This window comes from Lichenostomus cassidix, chromosome 20 (genome assembly GCF_008360975.1).
Source record: "Lichenostomus cassidix isolate B80296 chromosome 20, HeHo_3.0, whole genome shotgun sequence".
Lineage (NCBI taxonomy): Eukaryota > Metazoa > Chordata > Aves > Passeriformes > Meliphagidae > Lichenostomus > Lichenostomus cassidix.
This window is the reverse complement of record NC_139500.1, coordinates 639,945-661,723: the sequence shown is the minus strand read 5'-3', so window position 1 is coordinate 661,723 and position 21,779 is coordinate 639,945. Positions and strand designations below refer to the sequence as shown.

Sequence of the window (21,779 nt, the reverse complement as noted above, 5' to 3'; positions counted from 1 at the left end):
AACAGGTTCAGGATTCTAAATACATTCTTGAACTTTTATTCTCTCAGTAGGTAAGCAGTGGATTAAAAAACTCAGTAGCAAAACCAGACCAAAACTAAGTCTCACACCTTCAGAAACAAACGTGCATTTGCATGTCAGATTTGGGTGCTGAACTGTAATTCAAATCCTGACAGTGGATATGCAAATGACCAAGGAGGAATTTGGCAGTGAGAGCAAACTGCTGCATGCGTCACCATGGCAAATGTGCAACAAACACGTGTTCAGGTGTTGGCAACACTGAGCAAACACAGCCATGGAGAACAAATGCAGCGATACCACAGATTCTGAAACTGTGTAAGCAGAAAGGAAAAATGGGACAGCTTAATGGAAGCTGTTTGGCACTTCCCAGCAGAGGCTGCTTCAGCCACGTGCAATATTAATCTTTCTGTACCTGGATTAGATTTTGTAGGCTGTTCTTCCTCAGGTACATGCTGCTTTTGCTTCCACTGAAGCTAAAAAATTCCACTGGTGAATTCTGGAGTGTTAGGGACACTTGATGAATTAGGCAAAACAAAAGCTGCTCTTTTCTAAGATTTGAAGCAAAAGTGCCAGCAAGGAGCCACTGCCAATTACAGAAACCCAACTGCAACTGGCTTTAGCCAAAGAAAAGAAACTACAATTTCTAATGTAGTTCTGTGCTGTCACAGGCCCCCACTTCCCCAAAACCATGCTATAATCAGTACTGTGGAGTAGATCTCTTAGTATAAAACCAAAAAAATCCCATAGAATAGAAATCAAGAATTTCTTAAGTCACAAACCTACATTTTCAGAGCTGATTCCCTGTATGTGCAACATCTGCTTTTGTCAAGCATCTTTTCTGGGTTCAAAATGTGCAAATCCCATAAAATATAGGTTTCTTCCAGTCCGATTCCCTTACTAGTGCTGAAATAATTCACAGTATAAACTGTCAAGACTCTTCATGCTGTGAATGAATATATTCTTTTATATATATATATAAAAGGTAAAGTGCAATTCATTCTGTTTTGCAGAGCCACACAAGGGCCCTGTACTGCAGTGTGTGGTCGCAGCAGGTTTTGGGATGGGAAGAAGCTCTTCCCCCATCAAACAATGTCATCATTTCATGGCAGGTGGTTCTGCTTTTCAACAGGCTGCATGGAATTTGCTATGTAGTGAAGTCTGAACAAAAGGTTCTTCCTTCAGGCCATCCAACATCTGACCCCTGTGGGTTTCCCTCCCTGAACAGGAACAGCAGAGCTGTGGGCTTTACCTAAGCAAGGAGCACGAGACATGTCTGAAATGTGAAATTGAGCCCTGGCTCTCTGGCCCCTCGGTGAGGCCCCGGTGGGAGCTCAGCGTGCTCCTGCCCCGCTCTGCTGCAGCAGCTCCTGCTCGTCATCCTCGGAGCCCGAGGGGCCCTGGCGCACCTCCTCGTACCACTTGTTGGTCAGGGTCTTCATCTGGATGCGCCCATCGTGCAGGTCCTGGCCAAAGGCAAACCACAGCACTCTGTCACTTGCTGCAACACCCCTCTGGGCTGGGCAAAACAGCATCACAGCTGGACATATTTCATAGGAAATCATCTACTTCTGGTCTCTGAGCAAGCAAAGCCGCTCTGTTTCACACCAGAAAATATTTCTCAAGTGCTCAGTCAGTAATTAGTGCTACAGATGACAGTTTTGATGATAGGTATTTTACGTGTGTTCTCTAGACAGTCCTGCTCTGTGTGTTTCAACAATGCTAATGCTGTCTGGAGGGCCTGGCTCTGACTCTCCTCGAGTTCCCAGGGACACTGGGAAGTTTGTGGCCTGCTATGGTGATTCACACGCTTTTTTTTCCAGCCTTTGGTTGCAATCTGGATGGCAGCCTGTGCTTTTGGCTACCAACTGCAAATCAGATGCTTACTTTGGTCTCTTGACTCCTTTTTGGTTTAGCAATAAATTCGTTTTTGTAGGAAAGTGCTGAAAGGGTGTTTTTGGAAAGTACAAAACAAGAGGAAAAACAGTACTTTTGAGCAGGCTAGGAAGATAGAATGTGCATTTACACAAAATTATAAACTCAACAGCAAAAAGGCTTCCATGGGAAATTGGAAAAACAGTGAATTCTGTGGCTAAGGAGCCTCATACTTCTGAAGCATGGGAGTGAAAAAGGCACAGTATTTACAACCTGGAGCCACTCAGTGTTACATCACACATTCAGCTGGGTGCTGTTTTGCATTTAGAGCCTCAGAGCCTTGGTACCCAGTGAAGCAGTCTGAAGGGTGCAATGCTGGTGCCTATTTCCAACACAGAACCTGCACTTTGCAGTAACATCACAGCTCCAGAAGTCACAGGACATTGACAGTAAGAGACACGAACTCTGTGTGACAGCACTTTAAAAACTCTGCCCGAGTAGCAGCAGCTTTTCTAGCAGGAGCAGCAGCAGCCAGTGACTCCTGATGCCCTTCCTGGCTCTCTGCACAATTAAAGGCGAGTTCAACAAATCCATAACCAAGTTTAACTGGGGTAGTTCTGAGATGCTCATTTAATCCAACCTGCACTTTTCCAGAGCAGCTGTTCATTACAGCTGTTCTCTCTATGCATGAGCAATACACAGATGTCCCACTGGCCCTACTCAAGTTGTGTGGCTGCACACTGAGCCCTTTGTGGTACTGAGGGGCAACAACCAACTCGACCAGCTTATCTTCTCCAAGAAAATGAGAAACACTTACTTCTTGTGTGAGTCTTCTGGTGAAGAAAGGATTCAAATACTCGACATCAAGCCGCATAAACCCTTTGAGGTTCTGGCGTTTTATGTACTGGGCTTCATATTCCTCCTCTGTGAGCTCTGATAAATGCTCAGATTCTATAGTGTTGCCCTAGAAAAATCACAAATATAGGAATAACCCAAGAGAAGTGGCAGTCATCCCTCCACCGTGCTTCAGCCCCTGCTCTGTGGTCTCCCTTATCACAACCAGTTCCCATGCTGGAACAATATGGAAATGATCCCCATTCCAGCCTCTCAGGGCTTAGGGCTGTATCAGTCTGTTCAGCCATTGAATCCCAGAGCCACTTAGCTTCTCTTTCCATGCTGAAAGGGAAAAACCCTCAAATGTTCCATGTTTTGTACTGTCACTATTGCTGAGAACAGGTTTCCACAATGCAGGTTTTCTCTTGTGAGCTGGACAATGCTTTCACCCAGCAAGCATCACGGCTGTCATTGTCCCACTGAACACAAACTGTGTGGAACACACCCTGTCCCTGCATTCCTCCTGCACTTCCTTGTGCTGACAGTGCAAGGTAATTCTGGAGACAACAATCAACCTCATGCAAAGAGAAAATGTTCTTAAGATCCTGCAGAACAATACCCTGCATATACTCTTCAATGGGTTAGGGAAAAACAGGCAAAAACTGTCCTGTGATACTTTATATTCTCCAGTCTTTTGCACAAGAGGTTCTAGACTGGCTGTTGATTTTGTCAGTTCTCTTGCTCTGCTAGAAATTGCTTTAAAATAAAGTCCAGTCAGAGGGGGGCTGTTGTTACCACTTTCTCATGGCCTTTTTCAAAATAATTTCTATCTGCCTTTCATGATTAACTTCTGTCTCACACTGTACCACTTTCTCTCTGTATATGACTCAATCCACTATCAGCTGCTTTATGCTTTTACAGGGGTTACTGTAATTTATACAGATCAATTTATAATTGGATTGAATTAAGAGACTATTTCTCCTCCCCTTGTCCAAACAGTTACTTTGTGAAAACACCAACCAAACTCTGTCTTTGGGATATTTTAAAATTATATTCCTTGGCTTTTTCCGCCTTCATCCTACTTTTTAGTAAAAAATTATGTACTAGTTCTGAAAAATGTTTGAACTGGAAAAAAAAAACAAACCACACCACCCCAGCGATCCTCTGTACAAAAACCCCAGACAAACCATCTTCTCTGTCTTGCTAAGATTAACATCCTTCTTGTTCCTCTTGCGTGGCTTGGAGTCCTCGATGTCCACAAGCCTGATGAGGGGCATGGTTCCTCCTCCCAGCAGCAGGATGGTGAAGAGCACAATGATGATGGTCGTGGTGCCGATGAGCTGCCGCTTCTCGATGGGCTCCAAGCCCAAGTGGAGGCTGAGGGCATAGGGAATGGCACCCCTTAATCCTTGGGGGAGAGAACAGTGCATCAGGGGAGAGACCAGCAACAGCCACACCACAGAACTCAACTGCAATTCTCCACCTTCAAGAGGTTTTTTACAATCCTATGGCATGTCCATTATCTATCACACCCTAAAACAAGTCTGAGACTTCAGATACTGTGGTTCAAACGGTGAAGCTGTTAGGCCTGAAGAGACAAGCAGCCTCAATGCAGGAAAGCTTTCGTGCAGCTCACCAGTGCAAAGTCCTCCAGCACAAAGGGGAAAGAGGACATTTCTGTTGCACTTCGGTTTCAGAATAGTGCAAATGTTCAGCTGAGTTTACTTAACCAGTGAAAAACCAGTTCCTCCTAGAGACAGCCACACAATGGAAAAGATAAAACTTTTTTTCTGGTTCTCAGTATTTTGAGCTTCAACTTACCACTAAACCACATGATAAACATCATTTTGGGGGTGATTTTATGATCACGGAAAAAGTTGAGTAGGTAGGAAAGCGGAAAAATATTCACTGCTCTGCCAAACAGAACCAGTACCTGAAAAACAGAAATAAAAGCAAAAGACCATTTGATATGTTAAAGGCATGAGGTCCCAGTTGCAACTGGTTTTACAGGGGAAGGTGAATATGCTCTTTTTGCACACAGGCAGGTGTGCTGTTCAATGAACAGAGAGAAACTCTTCAGCACAGGGCATTGTGGAATTTTACTCTTGAAACATTTTGTCTGCTTAACTGAAACTAAATCAGACTTGTCAGTGATGGAGACCAGGCTGTTTTACTTATAATAAATAAATGGAACCCAGGAGGCATTCCAGGGAGACCAAGAATTACTTTGGATAAAAGTGCTGCTCAGTTCAGTCAGTTCAGGTCCTTTAATCATTCCCTTGGCAGCCAAGAGGCAATAAGGTATTTCTATTGTCTCCCTGTGGTGCAGTTGCTCAGAAAGGCCAGAAGCCAAACAAACAGCACGTCAGCCTGTTTCTCAACACTTCCCTGGGTATGGCTATAAAACACAGCCCACACTGAAGCAACACTTTGAGAGAGGAAAAGGAAAAAAGGGTACTATTGATTTAATGGCAAACAATTAACAGACACAGTGAAAACTTTAACTCAGAAAAAGGCAAGGTTTTCTCAGAGCATTGTTTTTAAGCTCCACTACAAACAGACCTTGATAAGGTAAATATCCTAGAATTAGTCAGCAGGATCCTTGAAGGGCTGTGCTGTTTTCCTTTATGAATCACCCCAAAATTACACAATTTGCATTATGCCTGAGAGGGCAATGCTACACAGAAGGAAGTGTCACACCTTAGATATATATTAGATAGGGAAGTTGGGTGTAATGCAGAGAGAGCAGTTCCCCGTGCTGATATCCCTATCTGGAAGTTGTAGATAACAATTCTTCCCTTGAACCATGCACTAAATGGGCCAGGGTACATTGCTGTACACAACTGGAAATGGATCCACATTGCCCTCGCTGGACTCTGCAAAAGGGAACATATTTTTCATGCTGATATTAAACAATTGCAATGGCAGAAGATGTAGGAACCCCTGAGTGAAACGTATTCACTGTATCACTACATTAAGCTACACTGCAATAGGTAAAGACAAAGAAGTAGGAAAGGAGTGGTATGGAAGAAAGTAAATACCTACTATGCACCAGATGACAAAGGACATTTCAAACTTGTGAGGAAAACTAAAAATTGACAGGCCAAGAAATGCAAAAACACACGTTTCTGAAAAAGAGAAATCACATCTTAAATAAACAATTCTAGAAAACCTTTTATACTCCTATTATCAATTACTACATACAGTACATAAAATGGGACTTCCTAACCAAACCCTGGAGAGCTGCTGATGCTCAGGGGTTAAGTTCAGTTTGCAGCAAAGCCACTCCCTGATCATGCTGCATCCTCCTGCAAACAACACAGAGTTCATTCATAGCAACCCCCAGCAATCAGGGACATGTATGTAATACAGGAACTTGTAATTTCTTCAAAGGTTTGGGTTGGAAAAGGAACTGGAAAGGCTCTAAGACTCTGAGCTGCTTGTATCACTACTTCCAAAAACTTCTCCATATGTGAAGCTACTTTTTGCAAGCAGCTTTTAATATACAAAACCATTAAAAAAAAAAAATACCACACAACCCCCATCTCCTAGAACTAAAAACAGATCAGAGGAATACATGAGTCAGAGATCTCTATTTGGTCATCAATCTCATGGCAAATCTTAGCAGGAGCTTGCAGGATGGGAGAGAGAGATTTTCTGCATGTTTTATCCAGTGTGGCAGGAAAGGTGACTTTTGAGTGCCTTCCAGCCTCCACTCTCTGGGATTCTCTTAAAGACAAGCACCACTGACACACAAATGCCTGGAGGCAAATTCCCACCTCTGCTGCTCCCAACAGCATCACTGTTCCATGCAAATGAAATTTTAAACTATTAATACTAGATTTAATAGCAGGCAGCACCTACCACACATAAAAGCAACAGTTCTGAGTGTCTGCTGCATCAGGATCTGTGTCACTGGGGACAGGTTGTGGTGTGTGTAGTGAGACATCACGATGCCAGAGAACAGGATTGCCATGATACCTGTGGGCAAGAATGTGGCATCAACACAAGACTCTGCAAGGATTTACTGCTGAGACCCTCCAGAATAATCTTCTCACAAGGCAAAACTTTTTTTACAGCAATGTATATGTTTTAATATATTAAACAGTGTGGTCAAAACTCATTTTGTCATTTACCTGAGAGTGAGATTCCTTCTGCAAGTCCATAAGGGAGGTAAGCAAAGATAATCATCATCCCAAATTCTAGGGAAGGTGTCTTCCTTAAATCAATGTGCTTTAGTACGTACACATGGAAACGTTATGGAAAAAGTAAATCAAAAAATTAATCAAATAAATATTTTGATATGTTCATTCCAGTACAAAATAATGATTACGCTTAATGTACTTCTCTACTGAATAGCCATAAAATCTACACATTGGCCTTCAAGTCAAGTATGAAAAGATTAGTAATTTCTAATCTTTAGATTAGAATCTTTAATCTATAGCTGAAGACAAAGATCTGTTCCTGATGTGCCTCTACAATACTGATAACAACAGGTAAATGAAATCCTTTCAAGGCACAAGTAACCATAAAGAGCAAATAAGCTGCTTTTCTCTTTGACAATATAATTTAGATATGACTCAAAGAAGTGTTGAATATCTGTCTCCCTCTTTTGTTGTGATGTATGGAATAATTTAAAAGTCTGATGAATTAGGCTGATGAACCAAGAGGGAAAATATGACTATATTTAATCAAACATTCTATTCTTGTTGTTTACAAGCAAAGTGTTTGCCAGTGGGCCTCAGCTGACATGAATAACTGCTGTACAGCCCAGACCACATACAGTGAAGTCAGTGCTAACATTAAACAAGCCCAGAAAGTAACAAAGGTGTCTGGGCTACAGCAAACAGCCTTCCTGATTTCAGCACAGGAGCTTCTGGGTTGTTTAGCAACCAAGTCATGGAAGTGGAAGAGGCAAAATATAACCCAGGGTAAATCCAAACAGAACAGTGTCTGCATTCAGCTGCCTGCACACGATCCATAGGGACAAATGAGCTGGGCTGACTCAAAGGCCCTCGGGAAAAGCAGCTTTTTTTCTTTTTAATTAACTGTTTTATGCATGTAAAAAAGAAGCCATATGCTTGTTAAAATGGATTGGTATTGAAATGGAATTAATATATTTTGAATTTACAAAACAATTACCATATCTTATAACACTCCAATGCACATAAGCTATTATACAACATTTCAGACCTTAATTATGTTCATAAAAATTTAATGCCACTTTTAATACACATCCATGCACATTAACATAAAAACAAAATAATGTCTAATAAGAAATATCCTCTAAGAAATGCTGGAAAAGATGGAAAGAAAAATACTATTAGAATGTTGAAGTTTACCAATGTATACATATATAACACCAAAATTAAAAAAGGATATTAATGCAGAAATAAGACCAGTAAGTGTGCCAAGTGCTGCAGAGCCAAAGAACATCTTGAGAAAGTATCCCAGTGCCTGTAGAAATGTTTGCCATCCACTTACATCTGACATATTTTCCCTTGTCAAACCTTCTGCTGTGCTAGTTACAATTAAAAGAGAAACAAAAAGAAATGGTTATACCTTCTAAGCCTGGATCCAAAAATATCAAACATCTTTTGAGAACAACAACAAAAAAGACTCCCATTTCTTTGTTGCTACCACTCTTAAAAGGCTTTTACTGTGATATATATAACAAGAGGAATGTCAAAAGACGTTAAATCAAGCCTTAGTGTAATCCCCAAAGGGAAACCTAATTCTGCTAGAAATCCAGCATTGCTCCTCTGAAGAATCCCAGAATGGCGTAAATAGGCTATGGTGATGCCCAGTATTTCAAAACAATGTGCAAACTTTGAAAAGGAAAAGAAAACACATTTTACAGTGGTAAAAAACTCATGTGATCTTCCGAGAAGAACAAATCAACAGGAAGAACTCTCATCAAATATTTAGGTGTGGATGAGAGACAATAAGGTCACTGAAGGAAAGAAAAACCAGCTCTTGGGAGGAAGGCAGAGAAACCTCTTTGAATTTCAGGAATGTATTTCACGGAAATTCTGTGCAACAAACACACAGATTCTAACTAGTATTCCTTTTGACTGCTTTTAGCCTTCAGGGTCTTCTCAACAAGCACCACAACTGTAGTAAAAGCAATCAGTTCATTGGAAAATTACTCTGACTTCACTACCTGCCTGGTACAGCTGCTCCTTCTATACATTCACAGTCACATCTATTGGCTTCAGCAATAACATGAAGATATATCTATCCATTTTTAACTCTTTCAGCCCCAAAGAATTATCATGGGCAAGAGATAAGGACACTGGATGTTCCTCTTTCCTGCGGTAGCCCCAACATAAACATAACCCCATTGCATGGATTTTGGTGTATTCCCCCCTCACTGCAGTGGCACTCTGGGCTTAAGCCAATGACATGGAGACTGAGCTGCTCTTCAGCAGGTGAAAATTTCTGTGCCAAGCCTGACAGGCAACATGTGGGGCTCCTGTTGTCGGGACCCTCAGATGGAAGAAGAGCTGATAAATGAATGGAATTTTTAAAAATCAATTATCTAGGGTCAATGAGGTAAGGCACTGAGGTAGAGGTAATAAGGCAACCATTTACTGTTGTCTGCCTAGGCAGTTCACATTATGGATTGCTTTTTACACAGAAGGACCACACAAAATTCAGCTTTACAGCACAAATACATGATTTGTTCCAAATGAAGATGGAAGAATTACTGTGTACCTGAAAAACCAACAGAAAACAATGTGGTTATTGTTTCCATAAACATATGTGGCTCCAGTGCACTTACTTGGTCAGGACAATTGAGACTGCATCGTTGAGAATACTTTCTCCAAAAACCAACATGTTAAGCACAGGATCCACATTAAGGGCATTGAAAATGGCAATAGTAGCCACAGGATCAACTGCAGATATTAAAGAGCCGAATGCAAAACTGGGAGAACACAAAACAAAAGAGGAAACTAGATGAAAGAAAAATATCTACCTAGTAACTTGTATGAACAACAGTAACAAAGACCATTTGTGTTACAGTTTCTATACAGTGATAAGTTGTGCTCTCTTTCCCTTCCTAAGAACTGGACCCTCTGCCAAGTTCTTGAAAAAATCTACATTATTGATACTGAAAAACTTATTCTGTCTTTTAAGAGACGATTTGGACAAGGAAGTTATACCCTTATCACATACATTAATAACACCAACTAATCAAAGTTTACAAATCTTAAAGGTTGGTTAAAATACCCAGCATCTGTGCAGAGAAATCGCTGAGCACAGAACAGAATAGACTAGAATACAATAGAATGGAATACAATACAATAGTATTTGGAAATAAGGGTGTAACAAATAGAAGTGTTCCATCTATTTCTTAGTTTCATACACAACATTGAATCTCAGCAATCTAAACACTAACCAAAAGAGGTGGCCACCTGCAGTGCATTTCCCACCTACAGGTATCCTGAAGAAAGCTTCATTTCCCCAAAAGCTTACCTGTCTGTCATGTTGAGCTTATAAATTACATCAGCCTGAAAGAATAGGTAGAACATAATCACAATCAACTGTGGTGTTCTATTGTTCTTAAAAACAAAACTATTCATCAATTTCCAAGTTCATTATTAAGAAAAAAATTGCAGTAGTGATGTTACCCAGTTTAACACTGTGATCTACTGCTACAATTCTGGTCACCCAAGAGCAGGAACAGAGTCAGGTGAGTAGAGTAACTAAGACATTCCAAGGAAGAAAAATATGAGTGGCAAGGAGGAAATTATAGAATGCTGGACCTACAAGAATGAAGTCTGAGAGAAAAGATAGTTTTCTGTGTCTATATGTAATCAATGGGAAACACCAAACCACAGAATGAAAAAAAACCCAAAAACTGAGAGAAGAACAAATAAATTTAATATTGTTGAGTATAAAACAGCTCTAGAGAACACAGGTTTTAGAACAGCCTTCCAACAGGAAGTTACAAAAAAAGTAAAACTCAAGTCTTAATTGCTTTTCCCATGGAACATGTTGTGTCCCAGAGTGGCTCAGGTTGGAAGGAACCACTGAGGTCACCCACTCCAACCTCCCTGCTCCACAGGTCCCCTGGAACACATTACCCAGGATCATGTCCAGACAGCTTTTGAGTATTTCCAGGGAAGGAGGTTCAACGGCCTCTCCAGCAATATCTATGGAAGGGGTTGTATAACACTGCCTTTGTGAGAGCAGAGAACTGGACTTTGTGACCCAGGAATTCACTTTCACTGTATTTGTCTGCTCTTGAAAATTGGACTTTCAAGTAACAAGCCAGATAAACTCAAGTGCTTCAAAGCAGTAAGTCTCACCCGGCCCAGGAAATAGATTCCTCCACCCACAATGAAAGCTGATATTGCAGTTCCAAATACTGAGAACAGAATGATGGAGCCAATGTTCTGAAAAAAATTACCCTGGAACAGGGAAATAAAATAAGTAAATTACTAAAAATTACCTGAGGGAAAACTCATGTTTGGGTTTGCATTTAATTAGATTCTAATTCACAACTGGATTTCCAATTATAAAGGCTCATTAGTTTGGTTCCAAGTACTCCAGGACACATATCCACAGCACCTGCCTAAAGACACTGCTGCTCTCTTGAGGACAACAGCATTTCCCTATGATTCCCAGGACTGATTCCCAGTTTGGCACTATAACAACAACCCAATCCTCAGGCAAACAACTGGATATTCACCAGCACTCTGATATATTCCAGCCCCCGACAAAAGCCTAAGTTAATCCCTCTGCTGGACACAGGGCATGTGAAAAATGCTCATACACTTCCTAGCTGCTAGTCCCTTCCTCATGGTTTTGTACAAAAAGATCTCCAGTGTTGGTACCAATTCCTGGTGTCCCCATGGCCACTGCTCCCCTGCGTCCTGCAGCACAGCTCAAGCAGAAGGGCTGCACACAGGGAGTGCTGTGAGAAATGCCCATGGAAACACAGCCCCCAGCAAGGGGTCAGAACCCTTGCACACATTTTCCTCTTCTTTAACTGTGGGGTGACCCCACCTTTCCCACTTCTCATCCTACTCATTCCCATTTCTCCTCCTTTGCAGCAGCCCTTGTTCAGCTCTGATGAGGTAAGAACCTCTCCAGCCAAGCAATACCATGTCTGTGCTGCACCCACCCCTTGCCAGCACTCAGTTATCAGCAACAAGCTGCATTCCCTGCACTCTGGGTTGAAAAGGCTTAAATTTTGCACTCTCAGTTCCCTAATGATTAATATAATGGAATTTAATGCAATTATCCTAAGCTTCATGAAGATAACTAAAAGCAGAATCTGCTCCAAACAAAACTTCAACATCCAAAATGAGTGTCTGGCAGGGACTGACCTTGTGCAGTGAATATCCAGATTCAAATATAATAGGTGGAAGCAAAAGCAGAAAAAACATATTTGGACGAAACATTTCTTCTTCCTGCAAAACAGAAATTAATTCTAATTTCAGGGATATAATAATTATTGGAATAACAATAAATAAATCTTCTGAAAGAAAAACTATTTAAAATAGTCTCAAAAAATGAAAAATCTTTTTCCCTTCTCATCACAAAGCAGAAGACTGAAGAACAGTAAACTATTCCAGGGCTGCTACTTCCATTGTTCTTTTTCAACCCAGTGATAGAAATCTAGGAGTTACTTTTTTTAAATTACTGTCTCCAAAAAAGTGGCACAGAAAACAGGTTATTTATGGCAAAGGAAAAATCTTTGTTTCCACAAAAAAGTATTCCCACTTTATCTCAGACTCTGGTAATCTGTAAGGACTGCCAAGGAACGGTGACCTCTTGGCCACTCTTTGATCAGAACAGCTTAACTGGGACCAAGCATGGTTTCACTGAAAAACTCATCACCTGACAAGAGGAAATCACATCATCACCCCAACGTCCCAGCAGGTGACCAGGTTCAGGTGACACACCACACGAGGGGTCTGAGGCTGGATTCTTCTCAGCAAATGTAATTTCTGCCTGAATTGAATGGTACTATTCTGATGGCTCCTTTTTGCCATCACAGTGATATAAATGGAACCCACCATGAAGTAAGATGCTATTTTTTGGTGTCCTCAGTCTTTGTCACTTATCTCATCCCCTGGCTAATGCTGCTCATGCTGTACCCCCAGCCTGGCACCCTGTTTTTACTGCTGGCAGACTAAGCACAGAAGGCAAATGAATCCTAGCAGAGTGGGCCAGTCTCTTTATCCACCTGTTTTCTCCCTCCTGGTCCCCCCAGCACTGAACACAGCACAGCTTGTCACCTCTGCAAGCACCGATTAACTTGTTTAAATCCAGGTTAAACAGCTGATGGACTGTTCTGCTCAAACACCAGCTTTCAAAACAGAGGTACTCATCTCTTTAAAGTCTTGTTCCTGCCTGTACCAGCGATAATCATCTTAAAGGATTTGGGGGGCTTAGAAAACAAAACTCATCCTTTAGACTGAAATGCTCCAGTCTGTGATTGTGCACGCAATCCTGTGAATCAATGGCTAACACTGCCTGGTTCTGTCAGCACAGCAACTGCACCAGAACAAAACCCCACACATCGGAGTAATGACACTTTTTAAAAGCCCCTGAAACCAGAGCTGGAGAAGGAAGTGAGAACAAAGGAGAGGAACTTGTGCTGCATGGAAGCAGAGGAAAATAAAAGATGAGGACTGATTATCAGCTGATTATATGTGCTAGCCAATAACCACCAGCAAGCACAAGGTCTTAGTGGTGAACTTGAATGAACATTTAGTAAGACGTGATCACTAGAAATTACATTACAAAGTTTTTAGGGCAGGGATATGATCCAAGATGTGCTTTGTACAGGGATATAGCCTGCAGTTAAATATTCTATTTTTTGTCTTATCAGAGAAACAAAAGGTATCTAGTAAATTTAGAATAATTTATAACCATGCAATAAAGTCCATAAATAATTATTGATTACAAAATTTCATATCTAAAATTACAACAGCCTATGTTAAAACCTAAGCTTTATTACAGTGAAAGTAACTCAAATAAGCAAATAATGCTGTGATATCTGTGACCTTTCACCTTGGCTGATAACACAAGCAACCACAGCTCCCCAGTGCCTCCCAAGATGTGGCCAACACTTCCCAGAAAATCCCCATGTAATTCGCCAGCTGTGATCAGAGCATGAAGCTTTCTTTTTGTTTCTTACATACATGATCTTACTCAGATTATTTTATTTAATCAATGAGAAATTTTAAAATGCTGATGTTGTGTCCATTTAACTGACTTTCAATTTTTAGTCAAATCCAGTTGACACAAATCAGGAATGAAAAAGCACTAACTCCTGCAGCCCCTACTGTTTCTAATGACTTCATATGTGAAAACAAAGTATCACAAGACGACTGTTGAGCTATGTAATGGTTTAAATGAGTGTACACAGAACTACTGTAGTTAGTTGACAAAAAAAAGAAGTATAATATGTAGTTCAAAAGCTACATCAGACTGAAAATCTATGCATTTTCATGTATTTCAACAAAGCAGAAAAATATCTTCCTTTAGGGCAATAACTGACAAGATATATAAAACTGCAAGCTAGGATTAAAATTCACTACTCAGACCAAGATTTTCAGCTGACTGATAGAAATCCTATTTAGAACTGGCAATTCAAATCACTGTGACTTCAATCAGTACACTGATCTAACCCTAATAAACTTTTTGGAGCTATGAAACAAAATCACAGTTTAACACTGCAAGATTTTTAATTAAAGCAGAAATAGTGAGAAGTTCATTGCTTTGATAATGTGAATAAATGGTAGAAGGCAAAATCCTTGCTTCACTGTAGTCTTCACCTCTTGGAGAAACTTCTGCCAGGACCTGCCCTCTAAAATATCAAGTATTACAAAGCCTTTTTAATGAGATTTAGGGATTTTTCTATAACTAAAAATTAATTGTTACAACTATACCTTCCAGTTGGCCAGCTTTTGAGCCTCTATGATTTTTATAAAAGCTCCCATAAGGATACCTAGGAGAAAATGAGAAAACATTCTGAAATAGCCACAAAACACATCACTGTTCATCAGCTCTCCAAGTTTTAGAAGTGAAAACAAGGCACAACATAGTGCAGCAAGTCTTTCATTCCTAAACCATGAAAACACTGAGTGGTCTTGGGTTTAATGCCCAAATACCCAGTTTCCAATTTGTTACATAATTCCAGAGTTTTCCTGCACAACAGATTGTCTCTTGGGATATCCCAACTCCGAACAGGCATACTGAGAGTGCAATGCTCACTGGTTCAGAAAGATAACAGGCTTAACCACTCAAAACCGCTTCTCATCTAAGCTGCACCCAAATAAAATTCCACCTTTCTTGGTGAAGAATCAGGAAGTTATGAGTTAGGCATCTGTGCCTCATGTCACTTCAATACTATTTGCAGTTAAAGCAGCTTAAATGAAATCAGTCTTCTCCACAGAAGTGAATTTTGTTTGAATGAAATCATATCACTTGCTGGCAATGAAGAAGGCAACAAACCCTGATCAGGGTGGAGACCCTGTCAGAACTATTTTCCAAATGAATTACACATTGTTTAAGTCATGTAGAAATAATTTGAACATAAAATAGTTTCATCCACGCTGCTGCAAACTGTGGTTAAAGGTTCTCATACTCTTTCCTCCTAAACACCTTCAAACATGAAGGCAAAACTGTAACAGGATTTCTTCTGGAAGTCATAGAGATAACACATGAACAGTCATTAATTGTTTTCAAGTAGTTATAGGGAACTTGCCTTTAGTCAGATTTCAGATCTGTGTCTCTGCATAGTTGTGTTTTATTATTTACAGAACAGAGACTTCACACTCAAACACTGGGACATAGAAGTCAAATACTCCAAATGAAAGGTACAAAGTGTCTGAGCAGCTTGAAGTACACTTTCCTCTGACTCATTTAAGTATGCTTTCCTGAAACTCATGAGACCTCCTCTCATGCTGTAGCCAACAAAAGAGTCTTACAAATAGAATCACATGGATTACTCCTGATGGATGTGTCACACACACAAAGCCATGAGGCCTAAGCCTTCTTTTATACAAAAATCTGTGAAGCCATCCGTCCCAGAGGGTAGAAATAATTGTTCCATGAAATGGTTTCTACAGAAAGGAAGAGGAAAACATTAATGAAGGAACATCAAAGGTCTGCTGTTCCTTGAAGGACAGAATGCAGATAGAGCCACTCACATGCCACATACATTTACAAACTACTCTTCCTTTATTACTAAATGAATGAATGCAGTTTTTGATCAGCTGGTTCTATTAAATCAGGCAGGTCAGTTTTGTCAAGGGGCTAACTGGAAGGTCAAGTCTGTAAGAGTTAATCTACGCCTCGTTTATTGGAAAATTTATAGGCATTTTCTTATTGCAACCAACCTTTATTGTTCCTGAGAACATGTTAAAACTGAGTAACAAATCAAAGAGAAAAAACATTTCTGGCAACTGTTTTTACCAACAAAATTTCAGCAGCTTATAAGGATAAGGATCAAAATCCAGCCTCCGAGAATGCACTCGCACCCTGTCCACCAGGAGAGACACTCCCCCTAGAAACCATAAACCAGAAGCTTCCGAGCAGCTTAGACAATGGCAGGAAAACCACTTGTGAAAATCATACCTCTCTTCTCTGCTGCCACTTTTATTAGCCTTCAATAACTTCCTGAGAACATTTGCTTAATTTACAAATCGAAACAGGACACACCTCATTTCTGGCACTGCTGACAAAACTGGATACTTGGAACTCAAGCTGTGTTCTTGCAGCTGTGGAGAGCATTGCCAGGACCAGAGGGTCACTGAGCAGCACTGAGCTGGTAACTCCAGCAATTACACAGGTGCTGTCCTGTCACCAGGGCTGAGAGTAAATATGACTGAATCTATAAACTAAACAAATAAGGCTGAAATGACAAAGGACATCTGTTAGCTGGGCTGTTCCTGGGTATAACACCCTGTTGACTCACAGGAATTGCATGTCACCTCACTGAGGGGACAAACTGCTGCTTTGCTGTGGTTCACCCCAAAACCCAACTGAGCAAGTTCCTGCACAGCCTCTAAACAGAACACAAAAGATGCAGCACTGCTCCTTCTGACCCACCCTGAGTAGCAGCAACAGCTCTACTAAGAAGCTTCCCTGTTTCTTGAACAGGACTTTGTTGGAGCTTACAGGAACATAGGACACACCAATGCTAAATCCAACAGCTAAAGCCCTTCTCCTGCAGCTGAGAGGCCAAGAACAAGAAACAGAAGCAGGAGAATGTCTGTGCCTCTGCTGCACTCCTATAGTTCAAGCCATAGGAAGAGCCCTTGTCATGGTACTGCTGGGATATTTAAGGATCTGGCAGTCCAGGCAAGTTTTCAGGACATGCAGTCCCCACCTACATTAAATTCCACACTCAGACGTAATTCTACCAACACCAATATAAACATGTGTACCACTTCAAAGGGAAGGCCAGAGCCTCATGATCAGCTGCACATCTTGTCCTACCCTGAGGATGCAAACTAGAGGAAGATGCCAAAGTACACAGGTAGTGGCATCCCTATAGGTGTCATTTTCCCAGGCCAGTCTCTGCATGTAAGCTCATTTTGTTATTTTTTCAATCAATTCAACTCTATGAACTAGTTGTTTTATTTACTGCATCCTGTTTGCTGCATCTTTCTAGTGATGGCTAACACACAACAGAGCATTACCTCCAGTCCAGACTACTGACATTGCCTGGACTAACACAAACCCAACATAAGAATGTCATGGTTACTCACCTAAAGAAACAACAGCCACGCTCTCTGGTAAAAAATGAAGCCGGTATTCTATCAGTAAATGCACCAATATGATGCAAATAGCTATGAAGGGGAAAAAAAAGGCGATTCAGAAGTGTTAGAAAATAATAAAATATACTTTTAAGCAGTATTTTTAAAATACACAAGCAAACTTCTCCTAATGATTTACTAGACCTCACTTTGGCAGTAAACCAAGAAGCACCACAGTCTAAGCAGTAGCTCCCACCACCATAAACGTTCTAAATCCCTCTGCCTGTGCAAAATCCCACTGCCCAGAGAGAACCAGAGGAGAAATAAAACCACTGTGATTTTGAGCTGGCCTATGTCCTTAGACACAGAACACAACTAACAAAGATTAAGAGACTTTCAGTTCAACATTCACCTATAACAAGAAGACTAAAAAAAATCGTCATGCCACTAGACTGCTCCTCTTGCTGTGCCTGGACTCCAGTCTGAACTGGAAGGATGGGTTTGGGAGGTGTAGGTGCCACCAGCTTGGTAGTAGCAGCCAGCATAGTGTGGAGGGTGGCATTGATGACTTCATGGGTGGCATTTGCAGACCTGTCAGGATAATATAACATGTGGTTATACTGGACGGGAGAGCATGATAAAGCCTACTGCAGATATGTACACATCAACCGACCACTAGATCCTACTGAACTTGTACCGGCGACCAAATCGTTCAGGTCGTTCTTTAGGAACAGTCTCTGACTAGATTAGGAGTTCACGGAGCTGATTACTGCTGAGTTCCTTCAGACACTGCAGCCTGGGATGCAGCAAAGTCTGACACCGAGCGATGAGCAGCCCGCGCAGCGTGTGCAGAGTGACAAACGCGCCCTCGGTCCTTGCAGGGACTGCGGGACGGTATCTGCCGCGCTCCGGGAGCGCTCGGACCGCTCACAGCACCGCACCGCTCACAGCACAGCACCGCTCACAGCACAGCACCGCTCACAGCACCGCTCACAGCCCCGCTCACAGCACCGCTCACAGCACCGCTCACAGCACAGCACCGCTCACAGCCCCGCTCACAGCACAGCCCCGCTCACAGCCCCGCTCACAGCACAGCACCGCTCACAGCCCCGCTCACAGCACAGCCCCGCTCACAGCACCGCTCACAGCCCCGCTCACAGCACAGCACCGCTCACAGCACCGCTCACAGCCCCGCTCACAGCACCGCTCACAGCACCGCTCACAGCACAGCACCGCTCACAGCCCCGCTCACAGCACAGCCCCGCTCACAGCCCCGCTCACAGCACAGCACCGCTCACAGCCCCGCTCACAGCACAGCCCCGCTCACAGCACCGCTCACAGCCCCGCTCACAGCACAGCACCGCTCACAGCACCGCTCACAGCCCCGCTCACAGCACCGCTCACAGCACCGCTCACAGCACCGCACCGCTCACAGCCCCGCTCACAGCCCCGCTCACAGCCCCGCTCACAGCCCCGCTCACAGCACAGCACCGCTCACCGCACCGCTCACAGCACCGCTCACAGCACCGCACCGCTCACAGCTCGTGCCCCGCAGCCCCGCTCACAGCCCCGCTCACAGCCCCGCTCACAGCACCGCTCACAGCACCGCTCACAGCACCGCACCGCTCACAGCACCGCTCACAGCCCCGCTCACAGCACAGCACCGCTCACAGCACCGCACCGCTCACAGCACCGCTCACAGCCCCGCTCACAGCACAGCCCCGCTCACAGCACAGCCCCGCTCACAGCACAGCACCGCTCACAGCACCGCACCGCTCACAGCCCCGCTCACAGCACAGCACCGCTCACAGCTCGTGCCCCGCAGCCCCCGCCGCTCCGCACTCACTCCGCCATCTTGCCGGCTGAACCTCCCGCGGCGCCCCGCGCGCCGCCACTTCCGGCGCTCTGCCGGCCACTTCCGGCCGCTCTGTGGCGGTGCGGAACGGCGGGCGCGCGAGCGGGGCGTCACGTGACGGCGAGAGCGCTTGCGGCACGTCACTGCTCCGTGCTGTGAGGGGGCGGCGCTTGGGGCGCCCCCTGCCGCCGGGGCAGCCTCTGCAGCGCCGCCGCTGCTTGCCGTCCTCAGAGCCTCAGAGCCGCCATCGCTCCCAGAGCCCAGAGCCACCATCGCTCCCAGAGCCCAGAGCCACCATCGCTCCCAGAGCCGCCATCGCTCCCAGAGCCGCCATCGCTCCCAGAGCCGCCATCGCTCCCAGAGCCGCCATCGCTCCCTGTGCCCAGAGCCGCCATTGCTCCCAGAGCCGCCATCGCTCCCAGAGCCGCCATCGCTCCCTGTGCCCAGAGCCGCCATCGCTCCCTGTGCCCAGAGCCGCCATCGCTCCCAGAGCCGCCATCGCTCCCAGAGCCCAGAGCCACCATCGCTCCCAGAGCCGCCATCGCTCCCTGTGCCCAGAGCCGCCATCGCTCCCTGTGCCCAGCGCCACCATCGCTCCCAGAGCCCAGAGCCGCCATCGCTCCCTGTGCCCAGAGCCGCCATCGCTCCCAGAGCCACCATCGCTCCCAGAGCCGCCATCGCTCCTTGTCCCTCAGAGCTGCCACTGAGGCCAGAGTGGCACAGGCTAGTTTCCCAGTGTGCTCTGGACACGAGTGTAATGCTGGCGCAAGTGTGCTGAAGCATCACATCAGGCCTGCTCTGTGGTGCCTAAAAGCAGGAAATGGATCCTGACTTTCCGAATTGGACATGTTCTCCTGCAGCTCCCATAACCCTTTCCCAGGGGCTAAGCGGACCTTGCCGAGTGCACAGCTGGTCCATAGCTGCCACTGCCCAGCCGCAGCCTGGCCTTACAGCAAGAACAAAACATCACAGTCCCATTGAGCTCAATCAGAAGGCCACAGCCTCAAAACCAGCACAAAAATGCACTTGAATTACAATATCAGTGAGTAATTAATTAACAATTTTAACCAGCTACTTAAAATAAACTTTAGACCAGTTTTATTTGGACTAAATTCAAATACCCTCCTGGCCACCCAGGCTGCTGCTGGGGTTGGGTCTCTAAACTCTAATGTGCATCAATTCTTACCTGTAAAATGAGGCTAATTAGCACCTTTCAGCTTACAAAGCCAGTTGAGGACATCCATCCATCCATCCAGTCTGTGTGAGTCTGAGACACTGGGATGACAGGGACTATGGGACAGTGTATAACAGCATCACATGCATTTCTGTTCATTTCTGGTTTGACTTGCTCAGTAAAGAAAAGGGAGGTTGTACAAACACACGTATTGATTTGAATACCTCAGATTGTTTTAAAGGCCCTCTGAAATATCAGCTGTGAACTTAATCAAATGAAATTTCAGATTTATGGCAGAGACACTGGCACTCGTGATTCATTTACGTAAAAGTGAAAGCTACTTGAGTAGCTATGAACATGCATGAGTTTTAAAAACCAGTGACTTGGGCAGCAGCTGTCTTTCTCTGTGCACTGGCAAGGCAGAGCTGGAGAACGTCTGGTTTTCTGTTGACAGACTGAACCTACACCTCCTTTGCTCATCTAATGTGGTTTTGTGGTGACCTACTTATGATAGTCTTACCACAGTTATGACCAAGGTTTTTTTCCACACTGGCTAATTTCCGACAATCTGCAGTTTGCTAATCCCCATCTGCTTTAACTCATTCTCTGCATCCCAGTGGCATTTGGGACAGGGTGCATGGCTTCAGCTGAGGAACAGCTCATGGGGTGACTCAGAGTTCACAGGTACCAGTGAAAAATGAGACTGGCACTTTGCAAAGGGGTGCAAACTGATTCCCAGAGTGATGTGCACTTCTTTCTCCACTTGGAAATGGCAGGACTGCAGGCCTCCAACACATCAGAAACTCAGGCACCTCTGCTTTTTGATCTCAGTTTTCATGATATACTGGAGTAGAGATTTTGAACAACACTTCATCCATAAATAATGAAACTTGGTCCAGAATGAGATGCACTTAAGCTGATTAAACACAGGAAGTTTCCTTGTGAATACTGTCTTAATATTTTCTGTAAAAACTAAAATTCAGAGTTTGCCAAGGATGGCTGGAAGTAGCTGGTCACTAATAGGTGAATCATTAATGTTTCCCTTGAGAACATTTCTAAGAAGAAATTAGTCTTCTGCAAACTTGCATGTTTTTAGCTCATAATATTTTTGGAGTTTTTCTTTGCTTTTCTGGGAAGCACAGTGAAAAAGTAAGAAGTTATATTGACTGGGATTGAGGGAGAGCGAGTGGGATTGTGGCAGAGAAGGACAGTGGGGGCCGTGTGCCTCTCTCCTCCATGAGGTACAGCTCGTGCTCTGGGTCACAGGACAGGAAGAAGCTCCCCAGTCCTCTTTGCAGGG

The 21,779-nt window shown here is 43.7% G+C and overlaps 1 protein-coding gene and 1 long non-coding RNA gene across 4 annotated transcripts; one reads left to right on the top strand and one right to left on the bottom strand.

The window, feature by feature from the left end:
* Positions 1-6: 6 nt before the first annotated feature.
* SLC9A8 (solute carrier family 9 member A8) lies at positions 7-19,414 on the bottom strand. Of its 3 annotated transcripts, none has more exons than XM_085078900.1 (16): positions 19,297-19,414; positions 17,863-18,041; positions 17,463-17,543; positions 14,637-14,695; positions 12,063-12,146; positions 11,040-11,141; positions 10,204-10,238; positions 9,509-9,652; positions 8,107-8,245; positions 6,861-6,966; positions 6,589-6,705; positions 5,770-5,852; positions 4,546-4,657; positions 3,912-4,132; positions 2,708-2,854; positions 7-1,481 (listed from the first exon to the last, which is right to left on the bottom strand). In XM_085078900.1, the coding sequence occupies exons 1-16, from the start codon at positions 19,302-19,304 to the stop codon at positions 1,350-1,352; spliced, it is 1,749 nt and encodes a 582-aa protein (XP_084935026.1). In that variant the 5' UTR covers positions 19,305-19,414; the 3' UTR covers positions 7-1,349. The 3 variants fall into 3 exon arrangements, with proteins under 3 accessions (XP_084935026.1, XP_084935027.1, XP_084935028.1); XM_085078901.1 differs by lacking the exon at positions 19,297-19,414 and adding an exon at positions 18,124-18,345; XM_085078902.1 differs by lacking the exon at positions 19,297-19,414 and adding an exon at positions 18,142-18,345.
* Positions 19,415-19,630: 216 nt separating this feature from the next.
* Positions 19,631-21,425, top strand: LOC146428496 (uncharacterized). Its single transcript, XR_014855987.1, has 2 exons — positions 19,631-20,347; positions 21,256-21,425. It is a non-coding gene; the product is annotated as an uncharacterized LOC146428496 (long non-coding RNA).
* Positions 21,426-21,779: the final 354 nt, after the last annotated feature.